Source organism: Trichomycterus rosablanca, chromosome 9 (genome assembly GCF_030014385.1).
Source record: "Trichomycterus rosablanca isolate fTriRos1 chromosome 9, fTriRos1.hap1, whole genome shotgun sequence".
Lineage (NCBI taxonomy): Eukaryota > Metazoa > Chordata > Actinopteri > Siluriformes > Trichomycteridae > Trichomycterus > Trichomycterus rosablanca.
In genome coordinates, this window is record NC_085996.1 from 23,483,944 (window position 1) to 23,510,047 (window position 26,104).

The 26,104-nt window shown below is 39.6% G+C and overlaps 1 protein-coding gene across 1 annotated transcript; it reads right to left on the reverse strand.

Moving 5' to 3' along the window:
- Positions 1 to 1,099: 1,099 nt before the first annotated feature.
- On the reverse strand, positions 1,100 to 26,029 carry clocka (clock circadian regulator a). Its single transcript, XM_063001268.1, has 20 exons — positions 25,942 to 26,029; positions 23,913 to 23,972; positions 23,588 to 23,736; positions 21,976 to 22,067; positions 20,341 to 20,430; positions 19,947 to 20,067; positions 19,180 to 19,293; positions 16,311 to 16,429; positions 15,352 to 15,434; positions 14,134 to 14,240; positions 13,856 to 14,003; positions 12,894 to 12,975; positions 12,651 to 12,795; positions 11,812 to 11,903; positions 10,748 to 10,837; positions 9,183 to 9,341; positions 8,307 to 8,546; positions 6,909 to 7,087; positions 6,560 to 6,812; positions 1,100 to 2,050 (listed from the first exon to the last, which is right to left on the reverse strand). Exons 1-20 carry the CDS (start codon positions 25,959 to 25,961, stop codon positions 1,760 to 1,762), a joined length of 2,634 nt encoding a protein of 877 aa, XP_062857338.1. The 5' UTR covers positions 25,962 to 26,029; the 3' UTR covers positions 1,100 to 1,759.
- Positions 26,030 to 26,104: the final 75 nt, after the last annotated feature.

Genomic DNA, 26,104 nt, shown 5'->3' on the forward strand with positions numbered 1-26,104 from the left:
GGGATGCACTGCAGTCAGCATGGCTCCAGATACCAGTGACAACCTACCAGGACCTTATTAAGTAACTCCCAGCCCGTCTAGCTGCTGTCCGTGCTGCACACAGTGGTTACTCTGGATATTAGCTTGTGGTCATAATAATGTGACTCGACAGTGTATATTGAAAGGGACCCCCACTGACCAGATGGTGTTCTTTATTAGGAACTTATACCCTTTTGCATTGGTTGTAGGTGTACAGTTAGAGAGGGGAGTTATTTTCTTTTTTATTCACAGTTTGTCTTGCTCAGTTCTTTTATGAATGGACACTAATCATAGGAGCTTACTGATCTTTTTTTTTAAACAATAGTGCTGCGCCTATTTAAATTAATAAATGGCAGTACGGGGGGGGGTGAAAAAATGGACTACAGTCAGTGATAATACAACCACAAATTCTGAATGGCAGGTGTAGGTAATAAAAAAAAAATCAAGGAATGTCCGTACCACATAAGCATACCTAATAAAGTGCTCAGTAAGTGTATATTTACCAACTAAATGATCAGTGTAAACGTCATGTAGCTTATGTTATTCGTCACGTAGCAATAAAGCTGCAAGTTGTAGCCATGAAATATGAGTCAATGCTTATGCGGCTCACTGGTATCATGTATTAGCATCATAACTGACATCTGACACCTGAGTTTGTCGACAAGCTCAACGTGTATCCTAATTTCTCTATCCTGAAAGCTCCGGATTATGAAATAAGGTACAAAAGAAAACTGTACACTATATAATAAATACTTTCTCTATAACATATTCTAAACTCTATCTAAATCTACAGCCTGCTCTCTAATATTTACAAAGTAAAATAGCTTTTCTCTTTAGAGCTTCAAAAACGTGTCACTGTCTCTTAACGTTTTTCGCAGTTTAAGGAAAAAAAAGCAGATTTTAAACAAACTGTGGCACACAAGGACAAACCAGGACCGTCTGCTTTGCAGACATACACATACACACAAGTACAACCCCCTGTGAAAGTCTCAGCCATTTCGTGTCTTCTTTTTTCCTTTGAACACTAAAAAAGTATTTTTAAAGCTACAAATAACAGACTAAGATTATCTCATGCATCAATATAAAATATTAGTTTCTCTTTCCTTTCATCCATATATTTACATATTATTTTACAGATATACTATACAGTAAAAGCTTAATCCACGTGACAATCGTAAAAATATTCTCTGACCCAACATTTCTTTTCCGACAAGAAAACCACAAATTAAAAAGAGGTGAGAGAAGGAAGAGGTTGTGTGTAAGAACGAACGGCTGTGTTGCCATTTGTCATGTATGACTCCTTTGAATTCTTGACGTCTCGTCTCTACTCTGCGATCAGGAGCTTCCTGCATAAATTAAAAGTGTGATGGATGAAAAAGCTCACATATAGAACATACAAGATGGAAAACTGTTGAAAAGAAGAGCAGGAACCTGCTTTGTCCTTTACCAACGAGCTTCTTGACTGGATTGTGAAAATAAATGAAGATATTTCCTAGATGGCTAGCAGCTCAGCACCTGTAGACTATACTTCCAGGAATTCAGTCCCAGCATCCAGCTTGGCGAAGGTCGACAAGTAAGGTGCGAGATAAATCAGCACCTCCTGCCTTTTACACATGGAACAGTTAAAATACTGCTAATTCCTCTATTACGCTCCAGTGATAAACCAATGATCTTCTTTCTCCATCAGCCTGAACAGTAGAGATCCGATACGGTCCTCCCCTTATGATTGGCTGCGGTCAAGTTACTGAGGCTGACCATTGGTGCGATCTGACATGCTGTCCGGCCTGTGAGACGCCAGCTGTTGCTGATGTTGGAGCTGCTGCTGCTGTTGTTGCTGATGCTGGAGCTGCTGCTGCTGCTGATGTTGGAGCTGTTGGAGCTGTTGTTGCTGCTGATGTTGGAGCTGTTGCTGCTGCTGTTGATGTTGCTGTTGTTGTTGTGTTGTTGTGGTGAAGGCATTCTGCTGCTGTAGCGGAAACGCTGCCTGCAGGATCAGCTGCGCCGAGTGGTTACCATGAAGAAGACGAGGAGCCTGAATGGAACATATGTAGACATGTTAGATCAGAGGTTGGTAATATGGATAAACAAACATAAAAATCAATGCCGACCACTCAGGTGGCATAGCGGTAAAACATGCTAGCACACCAGAGCTGACATTTTGAACTCGTCGGTTTGAAACTTAGCTCTGCCATCCAGCAGGCTGGGCACCTACATGAACAACGATTGGCTGTTGTTCATACAGGGTGGGAGCCTGAGCCGGGACCTCACAACTGATCCAATTATGACCTCTGCTGGCTGATTGATGGTGCCTGCACAGAGTCGAGGGATAATATGTTGATCAGGGTGTGGCTCTCTGTACACAAAGCTGATCCACTTACAAACTCGTCTCGTGCAGGTGAAAAGATGCAGTCAGCTCTCCTTAATCAGAGAGTCTCGCTCTCCTTAATCAGAAGTGGAGATCAGCATCGGTAGAGAGGAAGTGTAATGCAACCAGGTAAGTGGATACAACTAGATTGGGAGGGAAATTGGGAAATGCCAACCGCCAGTATGTGCTTACATGGGGACCGGTGAAAAGCAATCACAGCATCTTTGTGTTTATTTTTAATTCATCAGAGTGCTTTCAAAAGCTAAATAGAAAAAAACTTTAGAAAAAAGTACTTGTTTACGCCAAGAGTCCTAGCACCAGACCAATCACAAAGGACCTTTTTGCTGTGAGACGACAGTGCTACCCATCGAGTCACTGTGCTGCCCAAAAAGGCTATAAATCCAATTAAGATCATTATGCTTAGTTTTAACATTTAGTTTTGTCTTTATAACAACACTTGTAATATTTGTTGGCAAAAATAATGTATCTGGCATTGATAGCCAGTGTTTATCATGATGTTAACAGCCTCAGGTGTTTTTATTACATTGTAAAGGCACACAAGGTTACTTAATCTAAAATTTGGACATGACTACTTGGTGCCAAATATACATATATATATATATATATATATATATATATATATATATATATATATATTAAACAAACAAACAAAACAAAAAAAAAATATATATATATACAGTATATACTGTATACTGTATATACAGTGTATCACAAAAGTGAGTACACCCCTCACATTTCTGCAGATATTTAAGTATATCTTTTCATGGGACAACACTGACAAAATGACACTTTGACACAATGAAAAGTAGTCTGTGTGCAGCTTATATAACAGTGTAAATTTATTCTTCCCTCAAAATAACTCAATATACAGCCATTAATGTCTAAACCACCGGCAACAAAAGTGAGTACACCCCTTAGTGAAAGTTCCTAAAGTGTCAATATTTTGTGTGGCCACCATTATTTCCCAGAACTGCCTTAACTCTCCTGGGCATGGAGTTTACCAGAGCTTCACAGGTTGCCACTGGAATGCTTTTCCACTCCTCCATGACGACATCACAGAGCTGGCGGATATTCGAGACTTTGCGCTCCTCCACCTTCCGCTTGAGGATGCCCCAAAGATGTTCTATTGGGTTTAGGTCTGGAGACATGCTTGGCCAGTCCATCACCTTTACCCTCAGCCTCTTCAATAAAGCAGTGGTCGTCTTAGAGGTGTGTTTGGGGTCATTATCATGCTGGAACACTGCCCTGCGACCCAGTTTCCGGAGGGAGGGGATCATGCTCTGCTCAGTATTTCACAGTACATATTGGAGTTCATGTGTCCCTCAATGAAATGTAACTCCCCAACACCTGCTGCACTCATGCAGCCCCAGACCATGGCATTCCCACCACCATGCTTGACTGTAGGCATGACACACTTATCTTTGTACTCCTCACCTGATTGCCGCCACACATGCTTGAGACCATCTGAACCAAACAAATTAATCTTGGTCTCATCAGACCATAGGACATGGTTCCAGTAATCCATGTCCTTTGTTGACATGTCTTCAGCAAACTGTTTGCGGGCTTTCTTGTGTAGAGACTTCAGAAGAGGCTTCCTTCTGGGGTGACAGCCATGCAGACCAATTTGATGTAGTGTGCGGCGTATGGTCTGAGCACTGACAGGCTGACCCCCCACCTTTTCAATCTCTGCAGCAATGCTGACAGCACTCCTGCGCCTATCTTTCAAAGACAGCAGTTGGATGTGACGCTGAGCACGTGCACTCAGCTTCTTTGGACGACCAACGCAAGGTCTATTCTGAGTGGACCCTGCTCTTTTAAAACGCTGGATGATCTTGGCCACTGTGCTGCAGCTCAGTTTCAGGGTGTTGGCAATCTTCTTGTAGCCTTGGCCATCTTCATGTAGCGCAACAATTCGTCTTTTAAGATCCTCAGAGAGTTCTTTGCCATGAGGTGCCATGTTGGAACTTTCAGTGACCAGTATGAGAGAGTGTGAGAGCTGTACTACTAAATTGAACACACCTGCTCCCTATGCACACCTGAGACCTAGTAACACTAACAAATCACATGACATTTTGGAGGGAAAATGACAAGCAGTGCTCAATTTGGACATTTAGGGGTGTAGTCTCTTAGGGGTGTACTCACTTTTGTTGCCGGTGGTTTAGACATTAATGGCTGTATATTGAGTTATTTTGAGGGAAGAATAAATTTACACTGTTATATAAGCTGCACACAGACTACTTTTCATTGTGTCAAAGTGTCATTTTGTCAGTGTTGTCCCATGAAAAGATATACTTAAATATCTGCAGAAATGTGAGGGGTGTACTCACTTTTGTGATACACTGTATATATATATTTTTTTTTTTCTCCCAATTTTCCTCTCAACCTAGTTGTATCCTTTTACTACTGTGCCACCTGAGCACTCGGTGCAATATTTTTTTTTATGTGTTGCTATCTTGTTATCTTGCTGCTGTTTAAAACTTTTTTACTCGGTTTTATCGATGCACAAATTTGCTGGTTTTGCCTCACTCAGTTTATCTTATTATGCATTTAAATGACATTTTCTTGATTAATTTGACACTGAATATTAAATAGTTATTATGAAAGGCATGACAATGCTTAGGAATAAAAGGCTTTGGTTGTGGAAGTGGAGCTGTGCCAGTAGAGGGTTCTTGGCTCACTGTAGGGACCTTATTCATTTCCTGACAGCTTTGCATTTGCACTACTTCAGTGTTCTATGATATTTATTAATGTTTAGTTCAATATGCATTTAAATTCTTGGCAAACTATTTTTATACCTGTCACATAATGTAGGAATAGACAATTACAATGTGACCTCAGTCAAGCATGCAGTTATGAGCCATTTACAGGGGTTGGACAATGAAACTGAAACACCTGTCATTTTAGTGTGGGAGGTTTCATGGCTAAATTGGACCAGTCTGGTGGCCAATCTTCATTAATTGCACATTGCACCAGTAAGAGCAGAGTGTGAAGGTTCAGTTAGCAGGGTAAGAGCACAGTTTTGCTCAAAATATTGCAATGCACACAACATTATGGGTGACATACCAGAGTTCAAAAGAGGACAAATTGTTGGTGCACGTCTTGCTGGCGCATCTGTGACCAAGACAGCAAGTATTTGTGATGTATCAAGAGCCACGGTATCCAGGGTAATGTCAGCATACCACCAAGAAGGACAAACCACATCCAACAGGATTAACTGTGGACGCAAGAGGAAGCTGTCTGAAAGGGATGTTCGGGTGCTAACCCGGATTGTATCCAAAAAACATAAAACCACGGCTTCCCAAATCACGGCAGAATTAAATGTGCACCTCAACTCTCCTGTTTCCACCAGAACTGTCCGTCGGGAGCTCCACAGGGTCAATATACACGGCCGGGCTGCTATAGCCAAACCTTTGGTCACTCGTGCCAATGCCAAACGTCGGTTTCAATGGTGCAAGGAGTGCAAATCTTGGGCTGTGGACAATGTGAAACATGTATTGTTCTCTGATGAGTCAGTTTTCCCCACATCCGGGAGAGTTACGGTGTGGAGAAGCCCCAAAGAAGCGTACCACCCAGACTGTTGCATGCCCAGAGTGAAGCTTGGGGGTGGATCAGTGATGGTTTGGGCTGCCATATCATGGCATTCCCTTGGCCCAATACTTGTGCTAGATGGGCACATCACTGCCAAGGACTACCGAACCATTCTGGAGGACCATGTGCATCCAATGCCGTGTATCAGGATGACAATGCACCAATACACACAGCAAGACTGGTGAAAGATTGGTTTGATGAACATGAAAGTGAAGTTGAACATCTCCCATGGCCTGCACAGTCACCAGATCTAAATATTATTGAGCCACTTTGGGGTGTTTTGGAGAAGCGAGTCAGGAAACGTTTTCCTCCACCAGCATCACGTAGTGACCTGGCCACTATCCTGCAAGAAGAATGGCTTAAAATCCCTCTGACCACTGTGCAGGACTTGTATATGTCATTTTCAAGACGAATTGACGCTGTATTGGCCGCAAAAGGAGGCCCTACACCATACTAATAAATTATTGTGGTCTAAAACCAGGTGTTTCAGTTTCATTGTCCAACCCCTGTATGTGAAAATTATTGCAGAAAATACTAAACTGTTACTTTAAGCCTCTGTGTTCTCACCTGTAGGAACTGTGTCTGGCTGAGTTGAGCCTGGTTTTGGCTCTGCTGCTGCGTCGTGGCTTGCGTTTGTGCCTGCTGCTCCTGTGTGGATGCATTCGCCTGCTGGCCTATGCTAATGGTCTGATTTTGACTCTGCTGAGGGGCGAACGGTGTGACCACCTGACCCATGAACATGGTGGTTGGTACCATGACTGCACCGCATGCCATCTGCCCGGTCACCAACTTTGTTAGAAGTTGAGGGGCTGCTGGGAACCTAGGAAAAAAAGTAGAAAGTAAAACTGTCTCAAATTCAAATTACAAAATGATGTAAAAAATGTACTGTGGCAAAATAATACATGCTAGGGGGTACCGTATCTGGCGGTCTTGAGAGAAAGTGGCAACAGCAGCTCCACTCGAGTTGTTCTGGGGCAAACTGGTAGATATTTGTACAACGTTGGCCTGACCAGGCTGTGAGATCATCATAGTGTTATAGAGAGACGCTGGAAGAGCTCCCTGAGGAGACTGCAATGTGTGGGACGATCTCTGAGACTGCACACAGACAGAAACGGACACAGGGTTAATTGATGCATTAGTATTTAAGACATAATATTTTATATTCAGTACGTCTAGAATAGTTTCTTCATTCACAGATCCCAGTACAAAGCTTCATTCATTTACACAGCACAATTAACAGTGCATTATTTATTTATTTGGGTTTAAAAGCCATGTTCCACATGTGTGTCATTTAATGGCAAAATAGGTATTATGTTTATTTTATTTTATTTAGATATTTGACAGATTTCACAGGTTGGAGGGTTTTTTCCTTTTATTAAGTGTTGGTGTGGCCAATTCTGTAACTTGTATATGTGACTTGGTCTATGTGTCGTTCCTGGTGTGTTCTTGGTTTAACACTGATGTTTGGGAGTAATTTACGGGTTTTAAACAGTGCATTAAAACATTGACATGGTTAAAAATTTGAATAAACACTTACAATTTTTAATAGACAATCACCATCAATAAATCCGTATGAAATCTATATGAAAACGATTCATGTGTATTCACCCCACTGTATGGTAAATGGTTGAGCCAGCTTTTGGCAGCTTTTTCAGTGAGTAGTCGTTACGATGACGTCTCAATTACATTTCATAAAGTGATCAAGCAGTTTGAGTCCCACATGTCTTTACAGCCACCAAGGGAAATGCTCGCATTTATTTTTTAATCCATTTATCCAAAGCAACTTACAGTTATGACAGTGTACAATGCAAGTATGGACCTTGCTTAGGGGCCCAACAGTGGCAACCTGGTGCGATAGGGCTTTAAGCAGTAACCGTCTGATCATTAGTCCAGGACCTTAACCACTAATTGTGTAGTAAGCTTGTCAATAAACAGCCGTCTACAGATTTGACTTTTTACACTCTATATTAAATATAGCTCTTGATGCATGCTCAACAATCCATGTACACAAATCCACAAAGACCATTAATAACAATGGCCATGTGTGCCTTTCACATATGATTGGGGTCATTGTAAGATGGTGAGAGATGTACTCTCAGCCCCCCCCCCCCCCCCCCCCCCCCTTCCCTCTTCACACAGATGGCCTCTTTGACTCCCTGTTCAAACCAGTGTTTCTCCTTGTCAAGGATCTGCACATCTTCATCTTAGGCACACATGGCCATTCATCTTTGGCACACATGGCCATTGTAATTATTGGTCATTGTGATTTGCACATGGACCTGATCACCGGATCCATTGTTATGTGTTATCTCACCTGTGTAAGTGGGGCGCTCTGATCACGTAACAGGCTCTGCTGCTGTGATTGCGCTGTTTGGTTCTGCTGATTGACCGAATGCTGTGTCCCCGTGTGTGTAGATCCCAGGCTGCCTTGTAAGATGCCCGCTGGCACCACTAGACCTTGCATGGTCAAAGCGGTCCCTGGCTGTAGAGAGGATGCCTGTGCCAACTGTACTGAGCCGAGGTTCAGACTACCACCACCAGGCTGCAGAAACATCTAAACACAAACAGTACATAACAATCCATTAATGATATTACAGGATGTTAAAAAGACACAACCATGTCATATTGCACCAAACACCATCATGCCCATGTATAGTAACTGCCAATCATATGATTATAGATTCTAAATGTACATTATAACATGATATAATCCCAGGAAATTACAATACAAGGTGACACATGGGAAGGCTGCACGATTAAACAAAAGAACTCATCTTTTATTTAAGGAAGACCTTGGTCTTATTTTATTTGGCATATAAAATGCACAGCATTCAACAATACAATCATACTAACAGTTAAACATGGTGGTGGTTGTAGTCTGATGGTGTGGGAGTACTTTAACGCTTTAGGGCCAGAACAGCTTTTTGGAGTTTTGGAGTGGCCTAATTTGACTTTAACCACAATGCCTTGCTGTGCAGGGACATTAAATAGGCAGTCCATGATGGATAGTCCTTCAATACGACTGGATTACAGCAACTGTGCAAAAAAGAGTGACGTGAAAGCCTGATCTCTAGATTCTAAAAGCATTTGTGTTGGGAAAACCATTATTTAGAAAGAGGGGGTGATTTTCCACTGTCATGTAATTCACTAGATTTTAGTTCTTTCTGTAAACAGCAGGGGCCACACTTACCTGTAAACCCTGACCCTGTACCCTCTGCAGCTCCTCTTGGATCTGTCGAAGCTCTTCCTGCTGCCTCTGGATGTTAGCCTCGATCATACGTGTGCGCTGCTCTAGCTGTTCTTTTAGGTGCTGCATGGCATCCAGCTGTGTGGAGAACTGAAGCACTGGCTACAAATCAAATACACAGAATCAGAGGTTGTGTACACTGAACACACAAAAATAACTCCACTAGGAATACCCAACACGTTTCAGACAGTCTAATATCTTTTTTTATTCTATTTATGCATTTTTCCTTTTTCTCCCAATTTAGTCGTATCCAGTTACCCTAGTTAAATATCTCCCCCACTGCTGCAGACTTCTACCCTGGCTGAGGAGGGCAGTACCTAACACATCCCTGTGTGTGTTTAACAGAAATGTGTGCAGTTGCCAACTGCTTCTTTTCACCTGCACAAGGCGGGTTTACACAGGTACGGAGAGTGCAGGCGCTATCAACCAGCCAGCAGAGAACATAATTGCAGCAGTGATAATGAATCCCTTCAGTCCTCCCACACAGAAGACATAAGCCAATCATGTTTGCATGTAAGCAACCAGCTGGCTGGTAGCAGAATCTAGATTTAAACGTGCGAGCTTGATATCCCAGCACTGGTGAGCTAGCATTTTTTATTGCTGCACCACCCATGCACTCTAATATCCTTATTTAAAAGGGTAGGTTAAAAAAAGCCACTGTTTCTGAACTAGTGATGTCAACCAAGTCAATGTTCAATGGCTGCTGTTGGTTACAAATGTCTTCAAAATTTATTTCTATCAGTCGATGCTTGATTCCATTTGAAAGTTCTGATACAGTTACAGTAAGAACGTTGATTTGAAACTCGACCCACCCTCAGTGTGCATGCGGCAGCTATGTTTACAAACTACATTTAAAGATTCTGATCTTAAGTTCGTAGTGTAAAATTTACATTCTGATTGTGGATCAGATTCTGCTCATTGTGTATTGGGTTTGATAGATTAATATTTTTTTTCAGACGGGGTGATGATGTGATTTTATAATGTAGGAAAACATGTGCTACAGTGAAAAACACTGATGAAAGTTAATTAATCTCCACCAGACCAAGAACCAACTGACCAAAAGAATTTAGACCAAATTTATAATTGCTGCTGTTTAATTAGACATTCTTATGCACTAACCCAATTCCAAAAAAAGTTAGACAGACCGCAAGGATTATCAAATCTCATATTAAACAGTACAAAGATGAAATATTTATGTTTTAACTAATTACTACTGTATTATATTACATAAGTTTACAGTTTTTTATATTCACACACCGATGAACTAAAACATTACGACCACACACCAAAAATAAGCATGCTAATGTCTGGCTACACACAGCACACAATAACAAGTTTAAAATAAAAGACCAGAAAAAGACAAATCCCAGATTTTAATTCAGGTTTAGGTTTTTATGCGCATTTTACCTACTCTTCCAATGTTTTTTTAAATTGTGGTTGTACAAATGGTTTAGATTAGACTATTCATGCGAGGAAGTGAGTAAAGAGATGTGTTTTTTTAATGTTACCTGTACTGTGGGCTGCAGCTGCTGTGGCTGTTGAGGTTGAGACACTAGACATGCTGGCATCGTCTGGGTCGTGTTCTGAGAGCTCATCGACTAGAAACACAAAAGTTATACTATTTTAATTTTCTAAATACTCTTTTAAACAAACCATGTCCTTTAACTAGTACAAAAGATAAAGTTGAGTGTCTGTTCATGCTGTTTTGAGAGCAGATTTTATTCTCTCATTCTTCATTTTCCAGTGAAGAATTCTATATTCTCCAACACTAATTACGTTGGAACAACTTGAAAATCAGTGACAGACAAAACAAATGCTTTTTAAAAAAAAATCTGAATAGGCACCAAATTATTTGAACACACTTGTGGAAAGTCTTCCCAGCAGTGAGGGATTGTTATAACTACAATAGATTGGAGGCTGATCTATAATAATAGCCATGGGTTTTGAATGGGATTTATGAGGTACTATACATACTTTTAGCCATACACTGTCAAAAGTAAATTCATAGACTCTTCAACTTTAACTGTCTTTTTACTAATATCGCAGATTGCAAATTGAGTGGATGAATCAAATAGCAGAAAGAACCATACAAGACACAAGATTATTTTAGGTACTGAGAGAACTTGAATTCTTATATATAATTAGCTAGTAGGTGTGTATTACTGCTTTAAACTGGGACAATTCTAGATGTGGTTTAAAGTTTAATGCACCTGATCAATATAAGTATAATCATAACCATGTTAAGATCCACAGTCACAATTTACTGTCTGTTATTTTTTATAACCAGACAATGTGTTGGGCAGTATTTTATATAACGAATGCATGGAAATTTACTGCATATTATTTATTTTACTTGCTCACACTGACATGTTTTGATCCTAAATATTTATTTAATAGTTATCTTGCACCCCCAACACGATCACAATTGGCCTAAAAAAGGCAACCCAGTTCCATTAAAAAAAAAATGTCAATAGTACTAACAAAAATACAATACATATTCTACTTCATTGCTGATGTTTATGTATTCTTGTTTGATAGCAGATTTCCTGATTTTACACGATACCAGCCTTACCTGGCTGCTGATAGACGACCGACGCTTCTCCATGGTGGGGATGGCCTGGCGTGGAGGCGTGCTATGCTCTGTCTGTATCTTTGTCTGAGTGGCTACACACAGTCCACAAAAAGAACAAGATTAAAGAAAACCTCAGTTATCCACATCAGTAATATACAAATCCCAGTCCTGTAGCTCCCACCACACACATTTTACTTTTTCATGCTACTCAGTTCATTATGTTTTCTACTACATTTATTTATTTATTAGGATTTAACGTCATGTTTTACACACTTTGGTTACATTCATTAAAGGACAAGTTATTACTGGTTACACAAGATTCATCAGTTCAAAGTTTTAATGTCAAACACAGTCATGGATAATTTTGTATCTCCAGTTCACCTCACATGCATGTCTTTGGACTGTGGTAGGAAACCTGAGCTCCTGGAGAAAACCCACATAGACACGGGGAGAACATGCAAACTCCACACAGAAAGGACAGAGACCGCCCCAGTGAGTGCTACCCACTGAGCCACCATGCCGCCACTTTTCTAGTACACACTTGGTCCAGCATTATATGCTACCACAGCCTTTCCAGCTCCACATACATGTACCTGTTCTGTATCGAGAACAGTAACCAAATTTAGCATGGTTACTTAGGTACAGTAAGGGACACTTAAAGATGGGCAACAGCAACAACCAATTATGTAATCAAAGCATTTCAACTGTAACACGTCTTACAAAAGTAGCACATATAACGAATCAGAGTAAAGCAGCCAACCAGGGGACTAGGACTGAATACAACCAATCTACAGTATATAATTGTAATGACTATGTAAAGTAGACGTAATGATGCATACATGTGGGATCAGACACGGCGGTGTGAGAGGAGGACTTGCGTGAGCTCCGGGAAGATGCAGACGGAGAGCGGCTTTGATCAAAGCGCTCCAGTGCTTCTTTCAGACTGGAGGTGTCCAACTGGGACTCAGAGCCAGAGTCTTGAGACTACAAGAAACAGGGAGAGGAATTTATAATAAAAAACATTAAAGGCATAAGATTAACAGTAGATATTTAATCATATTTTTTACTCTGAAGACACATACCTTGTCTGCAGAGAGTGGAATATCAGGAGGTGACTCTTTGATGCCCAGCTCTCTGCGCTGCTCAGCCCTAACCTCAGCATAGCTACAGCAAGAGAGACACATGTCAAGTTTGTTATAAAATAAAAGACAGTTGTGTTAGACCAGAAACTCAATACAAATATATCGCTTTTAAGGAGCACAAGATGCAATGCAAGATATATTCTGAGCTTTAGATTCTTCTTCTAAAATCAGTAAAATGTCAGTAAAGTTTTTATGTGCATTGTCCCATGTCAAACGGTTGAATGGGCAGTTGTAGCCTAGCAGGTAAGGTACTGGACTAGTAATCAAAAAGTTGCTGGTTCAAGCCCTTAACCCTAAATTGCTTAGACAGTGTACTGTCACAGTACTGTAAGTCATTTTGGATAAAAGTGTCTGCTAAATCAGTAGTCTCCAACCACCCGGCCACGGACCTTATTGCCGGGACGCACAGATAGAATAACTAATTTGAGAACGCTACAGAGCAATTACATTTCCAAAACTCTTCGAGTGTTACTGCCCCCTATCACCATGGTGGGAGCAGCGTCTCGATGCAGCAAGAGAAAAAAAGCATAGGATTTACACTGATTTTCCATTCTATAGTTACTTTATTTTAAATGCCCCCCGTCCCCCGCTGGTCTGTGAAATTACATCTTATATCATCCGTGGTGAAAAAAAGGTTGGGGACCGCTGTGCTAAATGCAGAAAATGTGAATCAAAATTAAGTCCAGTCAGAGCCAGTCCAGCAGCATAAACATTCAGATGATAAAACATCTTGTCTATTAAATGGTAGAGGAAACAGCTTCTACTGATTTGTTGGTGGTTTTTTAACCTCCTTAGGTACTTAATATTTAACAAATAAACTGACAAACACAAACTGTTTAAACAGTCTAATAATGCAGATCATATCACCCTCACCGATCAGACTATGGGTGTAAATGTCTCACCTGACCACAGTGTGTGTACAGACGATGAACTCGGGCCGGGAGTTCCACTGATGGTAAGTGATGTAGTAGTGGGTCTGCAGCCAAATCCACTGCTGGCCTTTGGTCAGGAATCGATAGTAACAAGACTTTCCTTTACCATACTGCATTACTGCACCCAAAACAAAAACATACACATGATCAAAGTGGACATACAGATAAATGACTCTCTTCATCATTGCACAATTCAAACTCATTACACATGATGCTCACACACACAGTGGTGTACAGGTGTGACTCACAGTGTTCATGGCACTTGGCTAACGTCTCCAAATCATCCACATGGTAGTAGTCATACCCTGACGTGCCCAAAACTTCAAAAGGCAGGTAACCTATAATGGGAGGAGCCCTGAAGAAGACAAAACGTACATGCTATTTTGGCTGATTCAATAACTTTTTGTTTGGTTAATAAGTGTTGCACTGGGTTTTACAACAGGATTAAAAGATTTAAAACCCAGTAGGTGGCACTGCCCATTAACGCCAAAGTAACCCTGTAAACAAGAGAGAGGAAGCTACTGCTGACTTCTGGGTTACCTGATAAGCTAGGTCACTGAGATAAGACAACCTCTAAGTGTTGATAACTTTCCCTCCTGAGTCTGAGTTTGAACTCTTAACCAAATATTATGAGTTGTTATCAAGGTCAGATCAGAGTCTGGCCAAGAACTGTTGGGATTCTCAAAGACCGGAACTAGATGCTGGCCATGACTAAACATCTGGTGCCTTATAAACAAGGCAGACCTGATGTCATGCCAACAGAACCAGAATGGTCAGAGTTAACAGAACTGGACTGAGCAGTTGCGTTAATCAGTATGAAACTTCAGATAAGTCCTGAGGGTTGGCTTTTCATTTTACTAGTGTTCAGTTAAATATGTATTAACTTGCAGTTTAGTTCTGTTTAGAGTTTACAGTCCATAAAACAATAAAAAAAACGTAGTCATTGCAGTTGTTTTGGGGTTTTCTTTCAGATCCTTGGCAAAGAGACCACACTGCTTGAAAATGTCAACGTGCACATTCATTTAACTCCCAGCCTCAGTACTTTCTGCCTTAATAAACTCTTAATAAGTAATTTCAGTAAGTGCTAGCAAGCTTCTGACACCTCTCTTGTGGAATCTTCACCCATATTTCCTATACAAAAGGTTCCAGGTTTTTGAGGTTTTATGGCTTTTGTGCTACAACTTTTGCTTTTATCCAAGCAGACATTCTAGGGAATTTAAATGTGGAGACTGAGGAGGCCACTTCAAGATATTCCAGGACTGATTCCTTAACCAAGCTTTGGTTGCCTTTTGGTGTGCTTGTCACCAAGGTTTAATTGGCATAATTGGCTCAAAATGCCTGGGTATTTTTGTGAGCCAAGCTCAGCCAAGATTTCCAGTTCGTTCCAGTTCCTCCATGTGTGCACACACACACACACACACACACACACACACACACACACACACACACACACACAAGAAACACACCTGTGATCTAAGAAGAGGAATTTCCACTCTAAGCTGTGTCTGGATGTAAATTCCTCATTAGGTTCCTCCACAGTGCACATCTCCTACAGAAAAAAAACCAAATACATATTACACTGCCACATGTTCTAATACAACCACATTCAATTCACTTTTATTAAAAGGATGGCCATTAGCCACGCAGTGCTTTATTTATTATTTGCTTTTTTTTATTAATTATAAATATTTAGTACTTTTTTATATGGAGGGTATTTAGCTTAAAACAAATGAATTATTCTGTATTTATATTTTTAGCTTCTTGGGTACACTTTTTTGGTCCAGTTTTCCTCCCAATTTAGTTGTATCCAATTACCCGAATGCATTACGCTTCCTCTCTACTGATGTTGACCTCCAATCTAAACGAGGAGAGCTGTGACTAACACACGCCCCCTTCAACCAGTGTGCAGTAACCAACTGCATCTTTTCACTTGCACAAGGCGAGTTCATATGTGGATCAGCTTTGTGTACAGAGTGGTGTGCAGACGCCAATCAGCCAGCAGAGGTCGTAATTGCATCAGTTATGAGGAATCCTCTCCAGTACCGCTGTGCCATCTGAGCGCACATTTTTTGCATTTATTTATTTTCTTTCTTTACTGGATGTTAAATACAGCAAACAAACAGTAATTGTGCATTGAAATTAACAAACACTGAGTTTGACCTGGGTGTCCAAACTTTTTTTAAAACTGTACATTCTTGCTAATACAAACATTTTAATTCAAAACATTTTAATTTACAGTTAAGTTTAATTCTGTTATATGGCCAAGCTCTTAAAGCACAGCCATGGGAATGACCTGTGTAGGTGTGTATACGCCTTCTGTTGGCTTATTTTGTATCATAACATCATACTGATTATGGTTTTTATGGCTGAAATAAAAGAGGTGAAGGTAAGGTTAGAAAGTCAGTGAGAGATTTATCAAGCTTACCTTAATAAACTGAGGCTTGGCTAACCTGACGGTAGCAATAAAACACACACAGTCTTCATATGAGGGCCTGAGTGAGCGCTGGATCACACCTTCAAAGCCGTTCCGTGTCGAATTAGGCACTGCAGAACAACAAACCAAAAACAACATACATTAAAACTTAAAATAACTGAAAATAAGCGTGTTAAAGCACAGTGTTTATAAATAATGCGTCACTAGATGACAGCACTGCACACAAGACCAACCACAACACAAGAGAGCTGGTAATAATTTTAAGTGAACACAAACTATCATCAACATAACTTTATCCTATTTAGGGTCGTGGTGGGTCCAATTCACTATCGTACAGATCGCCTGTTCATCACAGAGCAAACACACGCATTTAAGTAGCTCCAATTAACCTAACTGGGGCGGCACGGTGGCTCGGTGGGTAGCACTGTCGCCTCACAGCAAGAAGGTCCTGGGTTCGATCCCCAGACGGGGCGGTCCGGGTCCTTTCTGTGTGGAGTTTGCAGGTTCTCCCCATGCCTGTGTGGGTTTCCTCCGGGAGCTCCGATTTCCTCCCACAGTCCAAAAACATGCAGTCAGGTTAATTGGAGACATTGAATTGCCCTATAGGTTAATGGGTGTGTATGTGTGTCTGCCCTGCGATTGACTAGCGCCCTGTCCAGGGTGGTACTGTGTGCCTTGTGCCCATTGAAAAGCCCCCCCCCCCCCCCACCCCACCCCCGCAACCCTAATTAAATAAGCGGTTAAGTGAGTGTTTGTTTGTTTGTTTATTAGGATTTGAACATCATGTTTTACACTTTTAGTTACATTCATGACAGAACAGGTCGTTACTCATTACACAAGGTTCATCACTTCTCAAGGTTATATCGAACACAGTCATGGACAATTTAGTCTCCAATTCACCTCACTTGCATGTCTTTGGACTGTGGGAGGAAACCGAAGCACCAGGAGGAAACCCATGCGGACACAGGGAGAACATGCAAACTCCACACAGAAAGGACCCAGACTGCCCCACCTGGGGATCAAACCCAGGACCTTCTTGCTGTGAGGCGATAGTGCCACCCACTTAGCCACCGGGCCGCCCGCTAAGTGAGTGAGTGAGTGAATTAACCTAACTGCATGTTTTTGGACTGTGGGAGGAAACAGGAGACATGCAAACCGGGGAAAACATGCAAACTCCACACAGAAAAGACTCGGACCGCTTCACCTACGAATCAAACCCACAACGTTCTCGCTGAAAGACAATAGTACTACCAACCAAGCCATCGTTCCGCCCTCGTCAACATCTGTGCAAGTAAAAACTAGTGACGGGTGAATCAAAAACTGGACTCTAGGCACCTTAACCAGACTGGTTTAAACACCAAACGTGAGAAAAGAAGGTAGAGTAGCATGCCTGGAGACAACGATCTGGTTTGAGATATTCACTTACACATTGAATTGTGTATTAAAGCACCTGCAGCCATGGAAACAATTTCTAGGGATAGTAATGCTTAGCCCTTGTGTTGTCTTAAAGGTGAAAAATGACCCACTAAAGAGATTATCAGCAGATTAGATCATCTCTATTTTATTTCAAGCTGAGATTTGACTTTTCCTGATATTTACAAAGTTTGCATTTAATGACAGGTTGTTTCTTATGCAAAATAGGTTTGGGTTTTAAAATTTAATTAAGCTGCCTTATTTTAGGGGTTTAGTGAAAGCAGGTCATTTTTTACACTTAGGACAAGGGAAGTATACAGAATGTTAAGACTACATAAGAGTTAACCCATAACTGACAAATCAGTAATTGTTATGTAAATGCTGTTGTTAAAAAAAGGATATTTAAATGCATTTCCAACAACTGATATTGGATTTGAAATAAGAGAGGTGCTACAGATGTCTATTTATTTATTTATTAGGATTATAATAACATCATGTTTTACACACTTTGGTTACATTCATGACCGGACAGGTAATTACTGGTTACACAAGATTCAAGTCTTTAATGTCAAACACAGTCATGGACAATTTTGTATCTCCAATTCACCTCACTTGCATGTCTTTGGACTGTGAGAGGAAACCGGAGCTCCCGAAGGAAACCCACGCAGACACGGGGATAACATGCAAACTTCACACAGAAAGGACCCAGACTGCTCCACCTGGGAATCAAACCCAGGACCTTCTTGCTTTGAGGTGACAGTGCTACCCACTGAGACACCGTGCCGCCTCTAAAGATGTCTAAGTGGTACCGGAAAGTCAATTTTTAAAAAATACCAAATAACGTCCTCATGTGTTTAAATGAGTTTTTGTTTTCTGTGTACTGTCCAATCTTTTTATATTTAATATTTCATTTAGAAGTACAACATAACAAATTATACTTAAATACTCCTACCTGAAGTGTTACTTCAAGTAAAAAATAATTTGACCTAAAAGCTACATTTATAGTTTGTGAAACAATTAACCCTAACAATTAACATTAGAATACTCATGACCTCATTTGCAATCAGGTTTGAACCTTCAGATTCATTTGTGCCTTTTTGACATAGTTGCAAGAGTTGAAATACAACTAAACACTTCTAAATATTTGTGAAGATCTATTGGTAAACATCTGAATACAACTTTGACCTCTTAAGCATGTCACACCCAAATAAACTGAATTTAGAAACATTCTCTGCTGTATTCATTTTATTAACCACTCAAAGCTGCAGGTATTTCTGCAAACCCTGAGTGTGGGATGATACCCGGCCTAGCAAAGCCCTTTATCCTATTTTAAACAAAGCTCTTACTGACTTTCCCATGACCAGGCCACCACACTAAGCACTGAGCATGAAAAGACTAAACAAAGCACTGGAAGTATGACTCATCATTTCACATCTCCAGCTCTTACCAGTATTGAGGGACTTGAAGTTCCCAATGAACTTTACATACTCGTAGACAGGAGGCTCTTTGGGGTCGATTGTGCCCCGCAGCATGTGGCAGCAGAACTCTAACTGGTTTTTTGCTACAGAGAAAGAAAAATAAAACAGCAGCATTATATAACTAACAGGTTAAGACTCAACGGATTTCTTCAAAAATGCAGTAATCAGCAAAAAGCTGCAATTACTTTGTTACTAGTATCACTGTTTATAATTAATAGTCTTAAACTTTCCACAGAACTTTTCAACAAAGTTTTAACTGAGTTTTTATTAATGTAATAAAACGGCACATACTGTAATGTTGACTTCACTAAAGCAGAAAAAAATAGATAAATAAAATAATACATTAATTCTTTTAAAATAAACAAGTAAACAGCACGGAGCGCATTAATATGAATTATAATGTATTTAGCATAGAATAAGCTAAGTAATAATTCTATAGTCATTTTTTTATATTTTATTTTCATGCTTTACCACTGCTTTATCCTGGTCAGTGGAAAATACTGTAAATGGTTGTTTGTAAAATCCCAGGAAATCCATGACCACAATATAGAGGTAGTAGCATCATGATATGGGGCTTCTTATTTGCAAACAGCACTGGGCATGACACATTATTGATGAAAGCATGAATGGAGCCAATAAGCCATTTCCTTTAGTTCTTCAATAACAGGAGTGTGTATAAAAAGGCCTGTGATGTAAAACATTGTTAAAGGTGTGTGCGCGCATGAAAGCATCTTACTTTTTAAGTAGTCTGGTGTGAGGCTCTTACCCTCAAGTATGTTTGTAGAGAGGGCTTTGTACACTTCAGAATGCTCACACAGTGGAAGGAAATTCAACAGGTTCTGATCCACCAGATCAGACTAGAACACACACAAACAAGCTCTAAATCATAAATAATAAATCAGTAATTTCATTCTCACAAATACACACAAACAAGCTCTAAAAAATGTACAATAAATCAGTAATTTCATTCTCACAAATACACACAAATAAGCTCTAAATAATGTATAATAACCTTTTTATTCTCACAAATGCACAAACAAGCTCTAAAAAAGTATAATAAATGTATAATAACATTTAATTTGAACAAACAAATACACACAGGCACACATAATCTCACACCTGATACTTACTGGTAAATGCTCTAGTAAGGAGGTAACGCTTTCAGAGACGTAGATTATGTTGCCATCTGTCATAATAGCTAAAAAGAACCCATCCACAGCCTAAGCACAACAAAACAGCATATAAAATGTCATAAATAATAATCCTTTTTAGCACAGTTTATTTCTAAAAGCAACAAAATAGCAGAGTAGGACAATATATAATATATATATATTAGGGCTGTCAAATGATTAAAAATTTTAATCGCGATTAATCTCAGAATTTCATATAGTTAATCGCGATTAATCGCATTGAAAAAAAATCTGTGTAAATGTTATAGAAAACAAGGATTTTTAAGTGAAATGTTACCATTAAAATGGTGAACACATTTTATGCTAAATGTACTTATGTTAAAAACTGCTGGGACAAGAGAAAACTGTAAGGGAGTTTTATTCACTAACATACTAGGCAGTAATACTATCCAGCATAGACCCTTGACTTCGTATATATGTCAGATTGTAGGTTAAAATTTTTCCATTAGAAAACATTGTAGATCAGCGGTGCTTTAGGTGGGATAAGGCGTAGTTATTGTAACAGACTTTTCTGTGGTTGTATCGTGACAATGGTTTGATGGACGTTTCTACGCGAAGTAAGTGTGTTTTGACCCTTTGGGGCTTCCATAGTTCATGGAATAGCATGCTTGGCTAACGCGATGACTCTCGCTACCGTAAGAGAAGAAGCTAATAAAAGTTTTCTGCTTCCGAAAATTTGTGAATATACCGTGTATTTATTTCTTTATTAAGCAAGTGCATCACTGCGACGCTCGGTTACATTATGTTAACAAACCGCAAATGAAACAAACGGTGGCAAGTCCGACGTTAAAACGTTGGTTCTACCAGTCAGACGCGCCCCCCCCTGTCATGCCTCTGCGCCCCACACTTTGAGAAACGCTGTCTTAATGAGAGATGCCGTGCACGGTCAAGTCTCAACATGAACTACGGATGACTCGCAGGGCCAAATAGAATTTATATATATATAAATAAATAAAATAATATAATACATCATATAAATATGATACAAATAATATGATAAAAAATAATATAATATACAAATATTGTAAATAAAAAGTAAATCTAATTTACAATTATTAAACAATGAATATAAAATAATAAAATAACATGAAAATACCAAAGTTATAACCTAGCAAATATAATAAATCATTAATTAAAAAGTATACAGCACACATTAACATACATAAAGTATTTATTTTTTGCTACCCTATTTACTTTTATTTTAGTTGCCAATTCCTACTTATTCATGACGACTACAAATCAGGCCATTTGAAAACAGTATGTATGTGCCTTGGAGGTAGCATGTGCTAACCATCATCCTTTTAGTCATGCAACACCATCTAAAAGGATCACTGTATTTGGAGGGGGTGTAAAAACATATAATATACACAAGCTCTAGACACACAAAACAAGCTATTCTTCTTCTTTTTGTTATTACTAGTCGTATTATTATTATTAATAATATTAATCATTAAGTCCCTGGAGACTATGATATAAGCAGCATCATCAATTGCATTTTGTTTGCAACAGTGATCCTTAAAATAAGAAATAACGTCTAGTCCAGAGGTATACCCAAAAATGACTAAAAAATGTTACCTCAAGCATTAGCTGTGTAAACTCTTCATTGCTGAGAAAAGGGGGCTTCCAGTCCTGCCGAATCTCACTGGACTCAGACTGTGCTGTGATTTCTGAAAGCATGAGAATAATAAGGTATGCTCATTTCTCAGTATTTGTAAAACTGACCATTAGCTCTTTTATTACACAAGAACCAAGAGTAAGTGGCCTTCTAATAAGCTTTGCCACAGACTTTCTTTAAAAGGTAGAGGTGTACGCACTCAATCTCCAGAGACAAAAGAGCAAGGCAGATTTGACAAACTGACATACAGGAAAGGTGGCATGTAGGTGTCATTACAACACATTGTACTGCCAAAGTTGCTCCAGTAAAAATAGGTGATACAACAGTAAAAATGTCTAGGAACAACAGCTCAACTGAAATGTATTAAGCACCAAGTCTTCAAGCCAACAAACTATTATATCTCATCAAAATTACACAACACTGGTTTGCACTTTACACACACTGCATTTACTTTAAGCTTACATTGAACCTTTTCAATGTAATCTCTATTTAAAGTTTTTATTTCTACTTAAATTTTTCTATATTTTTTTGTTATTTATATTTTGTACATTTTGTTTTTTTTCCCTTTGTTCCTTGGTACTAATGAGTCCAGGCAGTTGTAAAAAGCATTTCACTACTAGTTATACCATGTATGACCTGTATGTGACAAACTTGAGCTATAAGGAACATGTGTCAAGAGCCTTTTCTTTCATACAACCAAATTCATAAGCACCTGTAGTTCAATAGGAGACACAGGAATTAAGCCAAGAACCTACAACTAGGTTTAGCAGGACAATGATCCAGAACATATTAATTTTAAAAAATGGCTTTGCCATGGCCATTTCAGTTCATTAAATTATTAAAGAGGCAAAGTAAGTGAAAAGTGGAAAGATTATGTATTAGAAATGAGCCTAGAATCTTCTGGATGCTCTGGATTCTTCAATCTTGTCAAGCATTACAGCAAAGAACCTAAAACTGTTGATAAGGAAAGACTGCACAATGGAAGACGGCACAAAGTACTAAATGCAGGGGTGACATGCTTGAATCTCAGCTCTGCTACCGGTCAGCTGGGCACCCCTAGTAGGCATAACTGGCCACTAGTCTGCTGAATGGAAAAAGACCGGACTAAAAAGGGATTGGTCTTTGATAAGAATAAGAATAAGAAGGGGTCGGTGGACTGCACACGTGTCTGAGGGAGCATGTGTCATGCAAATATATTATATATATATATATATGCTTTCAGTCTTATACTATTAAGGTAATTGATGATTATTTCTGTATTATCTTGTGTAAGAGTCTGGCCACGTGGTATAACTGAAGAGGTATATTAAGTATTTGTAAAAGGTGCAGATGACATCACAGCTGAAGCACTCTGTCTGAACAGCTCCTCTGTTGACCCTGGATTAACACCATATCCTCAACACAACTCACCAGATGGAAGAAAAGCAAGACAGAAAGCTAACTCGCTGCTCGAGCTGTTCACTGAACGCACTGGATCGTGGGTCATTCGGCTGACAGTGCTCTGTGTGCATACTAAGCAGGTGGGCATTTAAAAGTGAGGGAGTGTTTGGGTAAACAGTAAATGAAGGAGACCTTTATGCTTGCGCAGGAAGTCGATGCTTTTCTGCAGAATGGTGGACTTGTCCATTTTGCGAGTGTTGCCTGGCAGCATGGTGCCCAGCTCCTTGATGAGCACATTGAACTGGTCTCGCCTCTTCTTTTCTGACTTATTTCTGGAAACTCTGTTTAAGTGGTAACATGGAAAAACAAAACAAAAAACAGACGTCAAGTAATGATTCACTGTGGCAATGCAATAGATCCCATTAATCCAAAAGTAGAAGAAAATAAAAATAGCTAAGTTAGTCATTTTCTGGTTTATTGTGGTTGGCATGCCAACATTTTTATTTTTTAACCTTACCGTTTTGCTTTGTCCTTCTCATCTTCTTCCATCAGCCCATCAAAGATACTGCTGTCATCCCTAATGGCAAAAAAGTTCAAGCTTGCACATTTCAACCACAAACTTCACTCTTAAAACCTTTTAGAATATCACTAGTAAATTATTTATAATAAAAAGCTTAACTAAATGATTATTAACAGGAACAATTAGTAGGTGATTTCAGTAGGTGCTAACAATCTTTTGTCAACTCTCTTGTGGAATCTTCACCTATTCTCCTCGTTCCAAAGCTTCCAGCTCATTGAGGTTTCTTTAAATCCCACCAAAGATTTACTACAGGATTTAAATCTGGAGACTGAGAAGCCACTCCAGGATATTCCAGGACTGATTCTCTTACCGAGCTTTGGAGGACTTGTGATCATAATTGGAAAGACCAATTATCAATAAGGTCAATTTCAGGAAAGGAGGCATCACATTCATACTCAAAATGCCTTGTTTTTTTTTTGTAAATCCATGATGCCAGTCACATGGTTAAGATTATCAGTTCCTGCAGTAGAAACAAATCCCCACATCATCACTGACCCACCTCTACACTTGCCCTTAGGGATAGTATTTATTTGGTCATAAGCCTTGCCTTTCTTGCACCAGACAAACTGCTGATCCATATGGCCAAATGGTTCCAGTTTTGATTCGTCACTCCATAGAATTGTGTCTCAGAACTCTGCAGGCCTATCCATATTCCTTCTAGTACATTCCAGTCAATTCTCCTGTGCTTATTGGTCAAGACGATGTGCATGTTGGTGTGCCCCTTAAAGTCCTTGGTTAAGTGAACGTCTTATGGTGTCCAAGCCTTCATTAGGTCCTCCTGTAAGTCCTGTAATATGAAGGTTTTTGTCCTTTATTGTCCTTATATGATCGATAAGGCTTCTGGAGGACAATCTAGGCTTTTCGGAAATGTTCAAGGTATGGAAAATCTTTTTATAACCCTTGTTCATCCTATTTTTCACCATGGTTGGTGTTTATAAAACACAACACAACGGAAGCAAATTAAGGTGGTTAAAAGTCTCCAAAGGTTTAATCATGGTGTAGGCCAACTTTGGGTCATACAGAGAAGGACAAAACAAGAATTTACCTTCTAGTGGAACATTTATGTAGTTAATAGAGAGCAGAGGTGTCGTATGACCAGAACAGTGACTCTGACAACGTAAAATTAACACATAAGCTTTTTTTAAAATTGCTGAATACTTGTAGTTCTTGGGCAGCTTTTCCATGATAAGCATTTTGTACTAAGTTCACCATGAGGCAGGGTGCATACTGCTGCTTAAAACTGTGTTTACTTCTTTCATGATTATAAGGAGTGAGCAGAGCTGCACAAAAGGAGCTTTTGTTTTGGTTGGATGTCTTTGTTTGGTAATATGTAGTTTGAAACATAACCTTAATTCATTTAGCATTTTTTTTCCTTTCACATGATGCACTGCTAAACCACTTTCTGCTTCCTAAGCCTCTGTCTTAGATATAGTCTGGTCAGAGTTGTGGCCAGTCAGGTTACACAGAGAAACACTTGGCAGGAATACCCTGGACAGTGCAGCATTCTATTACAGGGCATCAGCCACAAATCCACAAACCACCCTTACAAACCCTGAGCAAGAAGCATAAAGTCAATCTTCTGTACTGACTGAGAGTATTGACATAACATTACAAAATGTTATGTCATGTTAAGTATGTGTTTGTTTTAAACTGGCAACTTGGTAACAATTACATAAACTTTAAATTACACATTCGGTGTTTTGCTCAGAAAAACCTGGCAACCTCAGAAATGTAAACTGCACTCAGTTCCCATGAATTGACTGGTTGACTCTGGTTGAGTGTTTTTACATGGTAGCATGACATGATTTAGTGACATAGCTGTTTAGTATTTAACATTTTAGTAAGTCACTCTAATTAATTATGGCTCTAAATAAAGAATTTTTGTGATGTTTGTGACCCCAAGCCTACCGGTGAATCCCACTTCCCCTTGTTCCCAGAGAGGACTGTTAAAAGTCAAGAAACTCACCTGTCTATACTGGAGGTCATTATGAAGAGTGATCAGGGCTGCAGTGGGACAGAAAGGAGCTTTAAGCGTGAGGTAGACATTTGTACAAAAACCTAGACAAGAGAAACAAACACAAAGGCAAAAATTATAAAAGCTGGTTTAAATTTAAAACAGGCACATATGA

Excerpts from the sequence above, each read along its gene's own strand:
- clocka (XM_063001268.1), bottom strand. The coding sequence starts at position 25,961 with ATGACCTCCAGTATAGACAG. Across the intron at positions 14,241-15,351 it reads TTCCTCTTCTTAGATCACAG|GGCTCCTCCCATTATAGGTT; the intron begins GTGTGTTTCTTG and ends TGTCTTCTTCAG. Across the intron at positions 14,004-14,133 it reads AGCCAAGTGCCATGAACACT|TAATGCAGTATGGTAAAGGA; the intron begins GTGAGTCACACC and ends TTTTGGGTGCAG.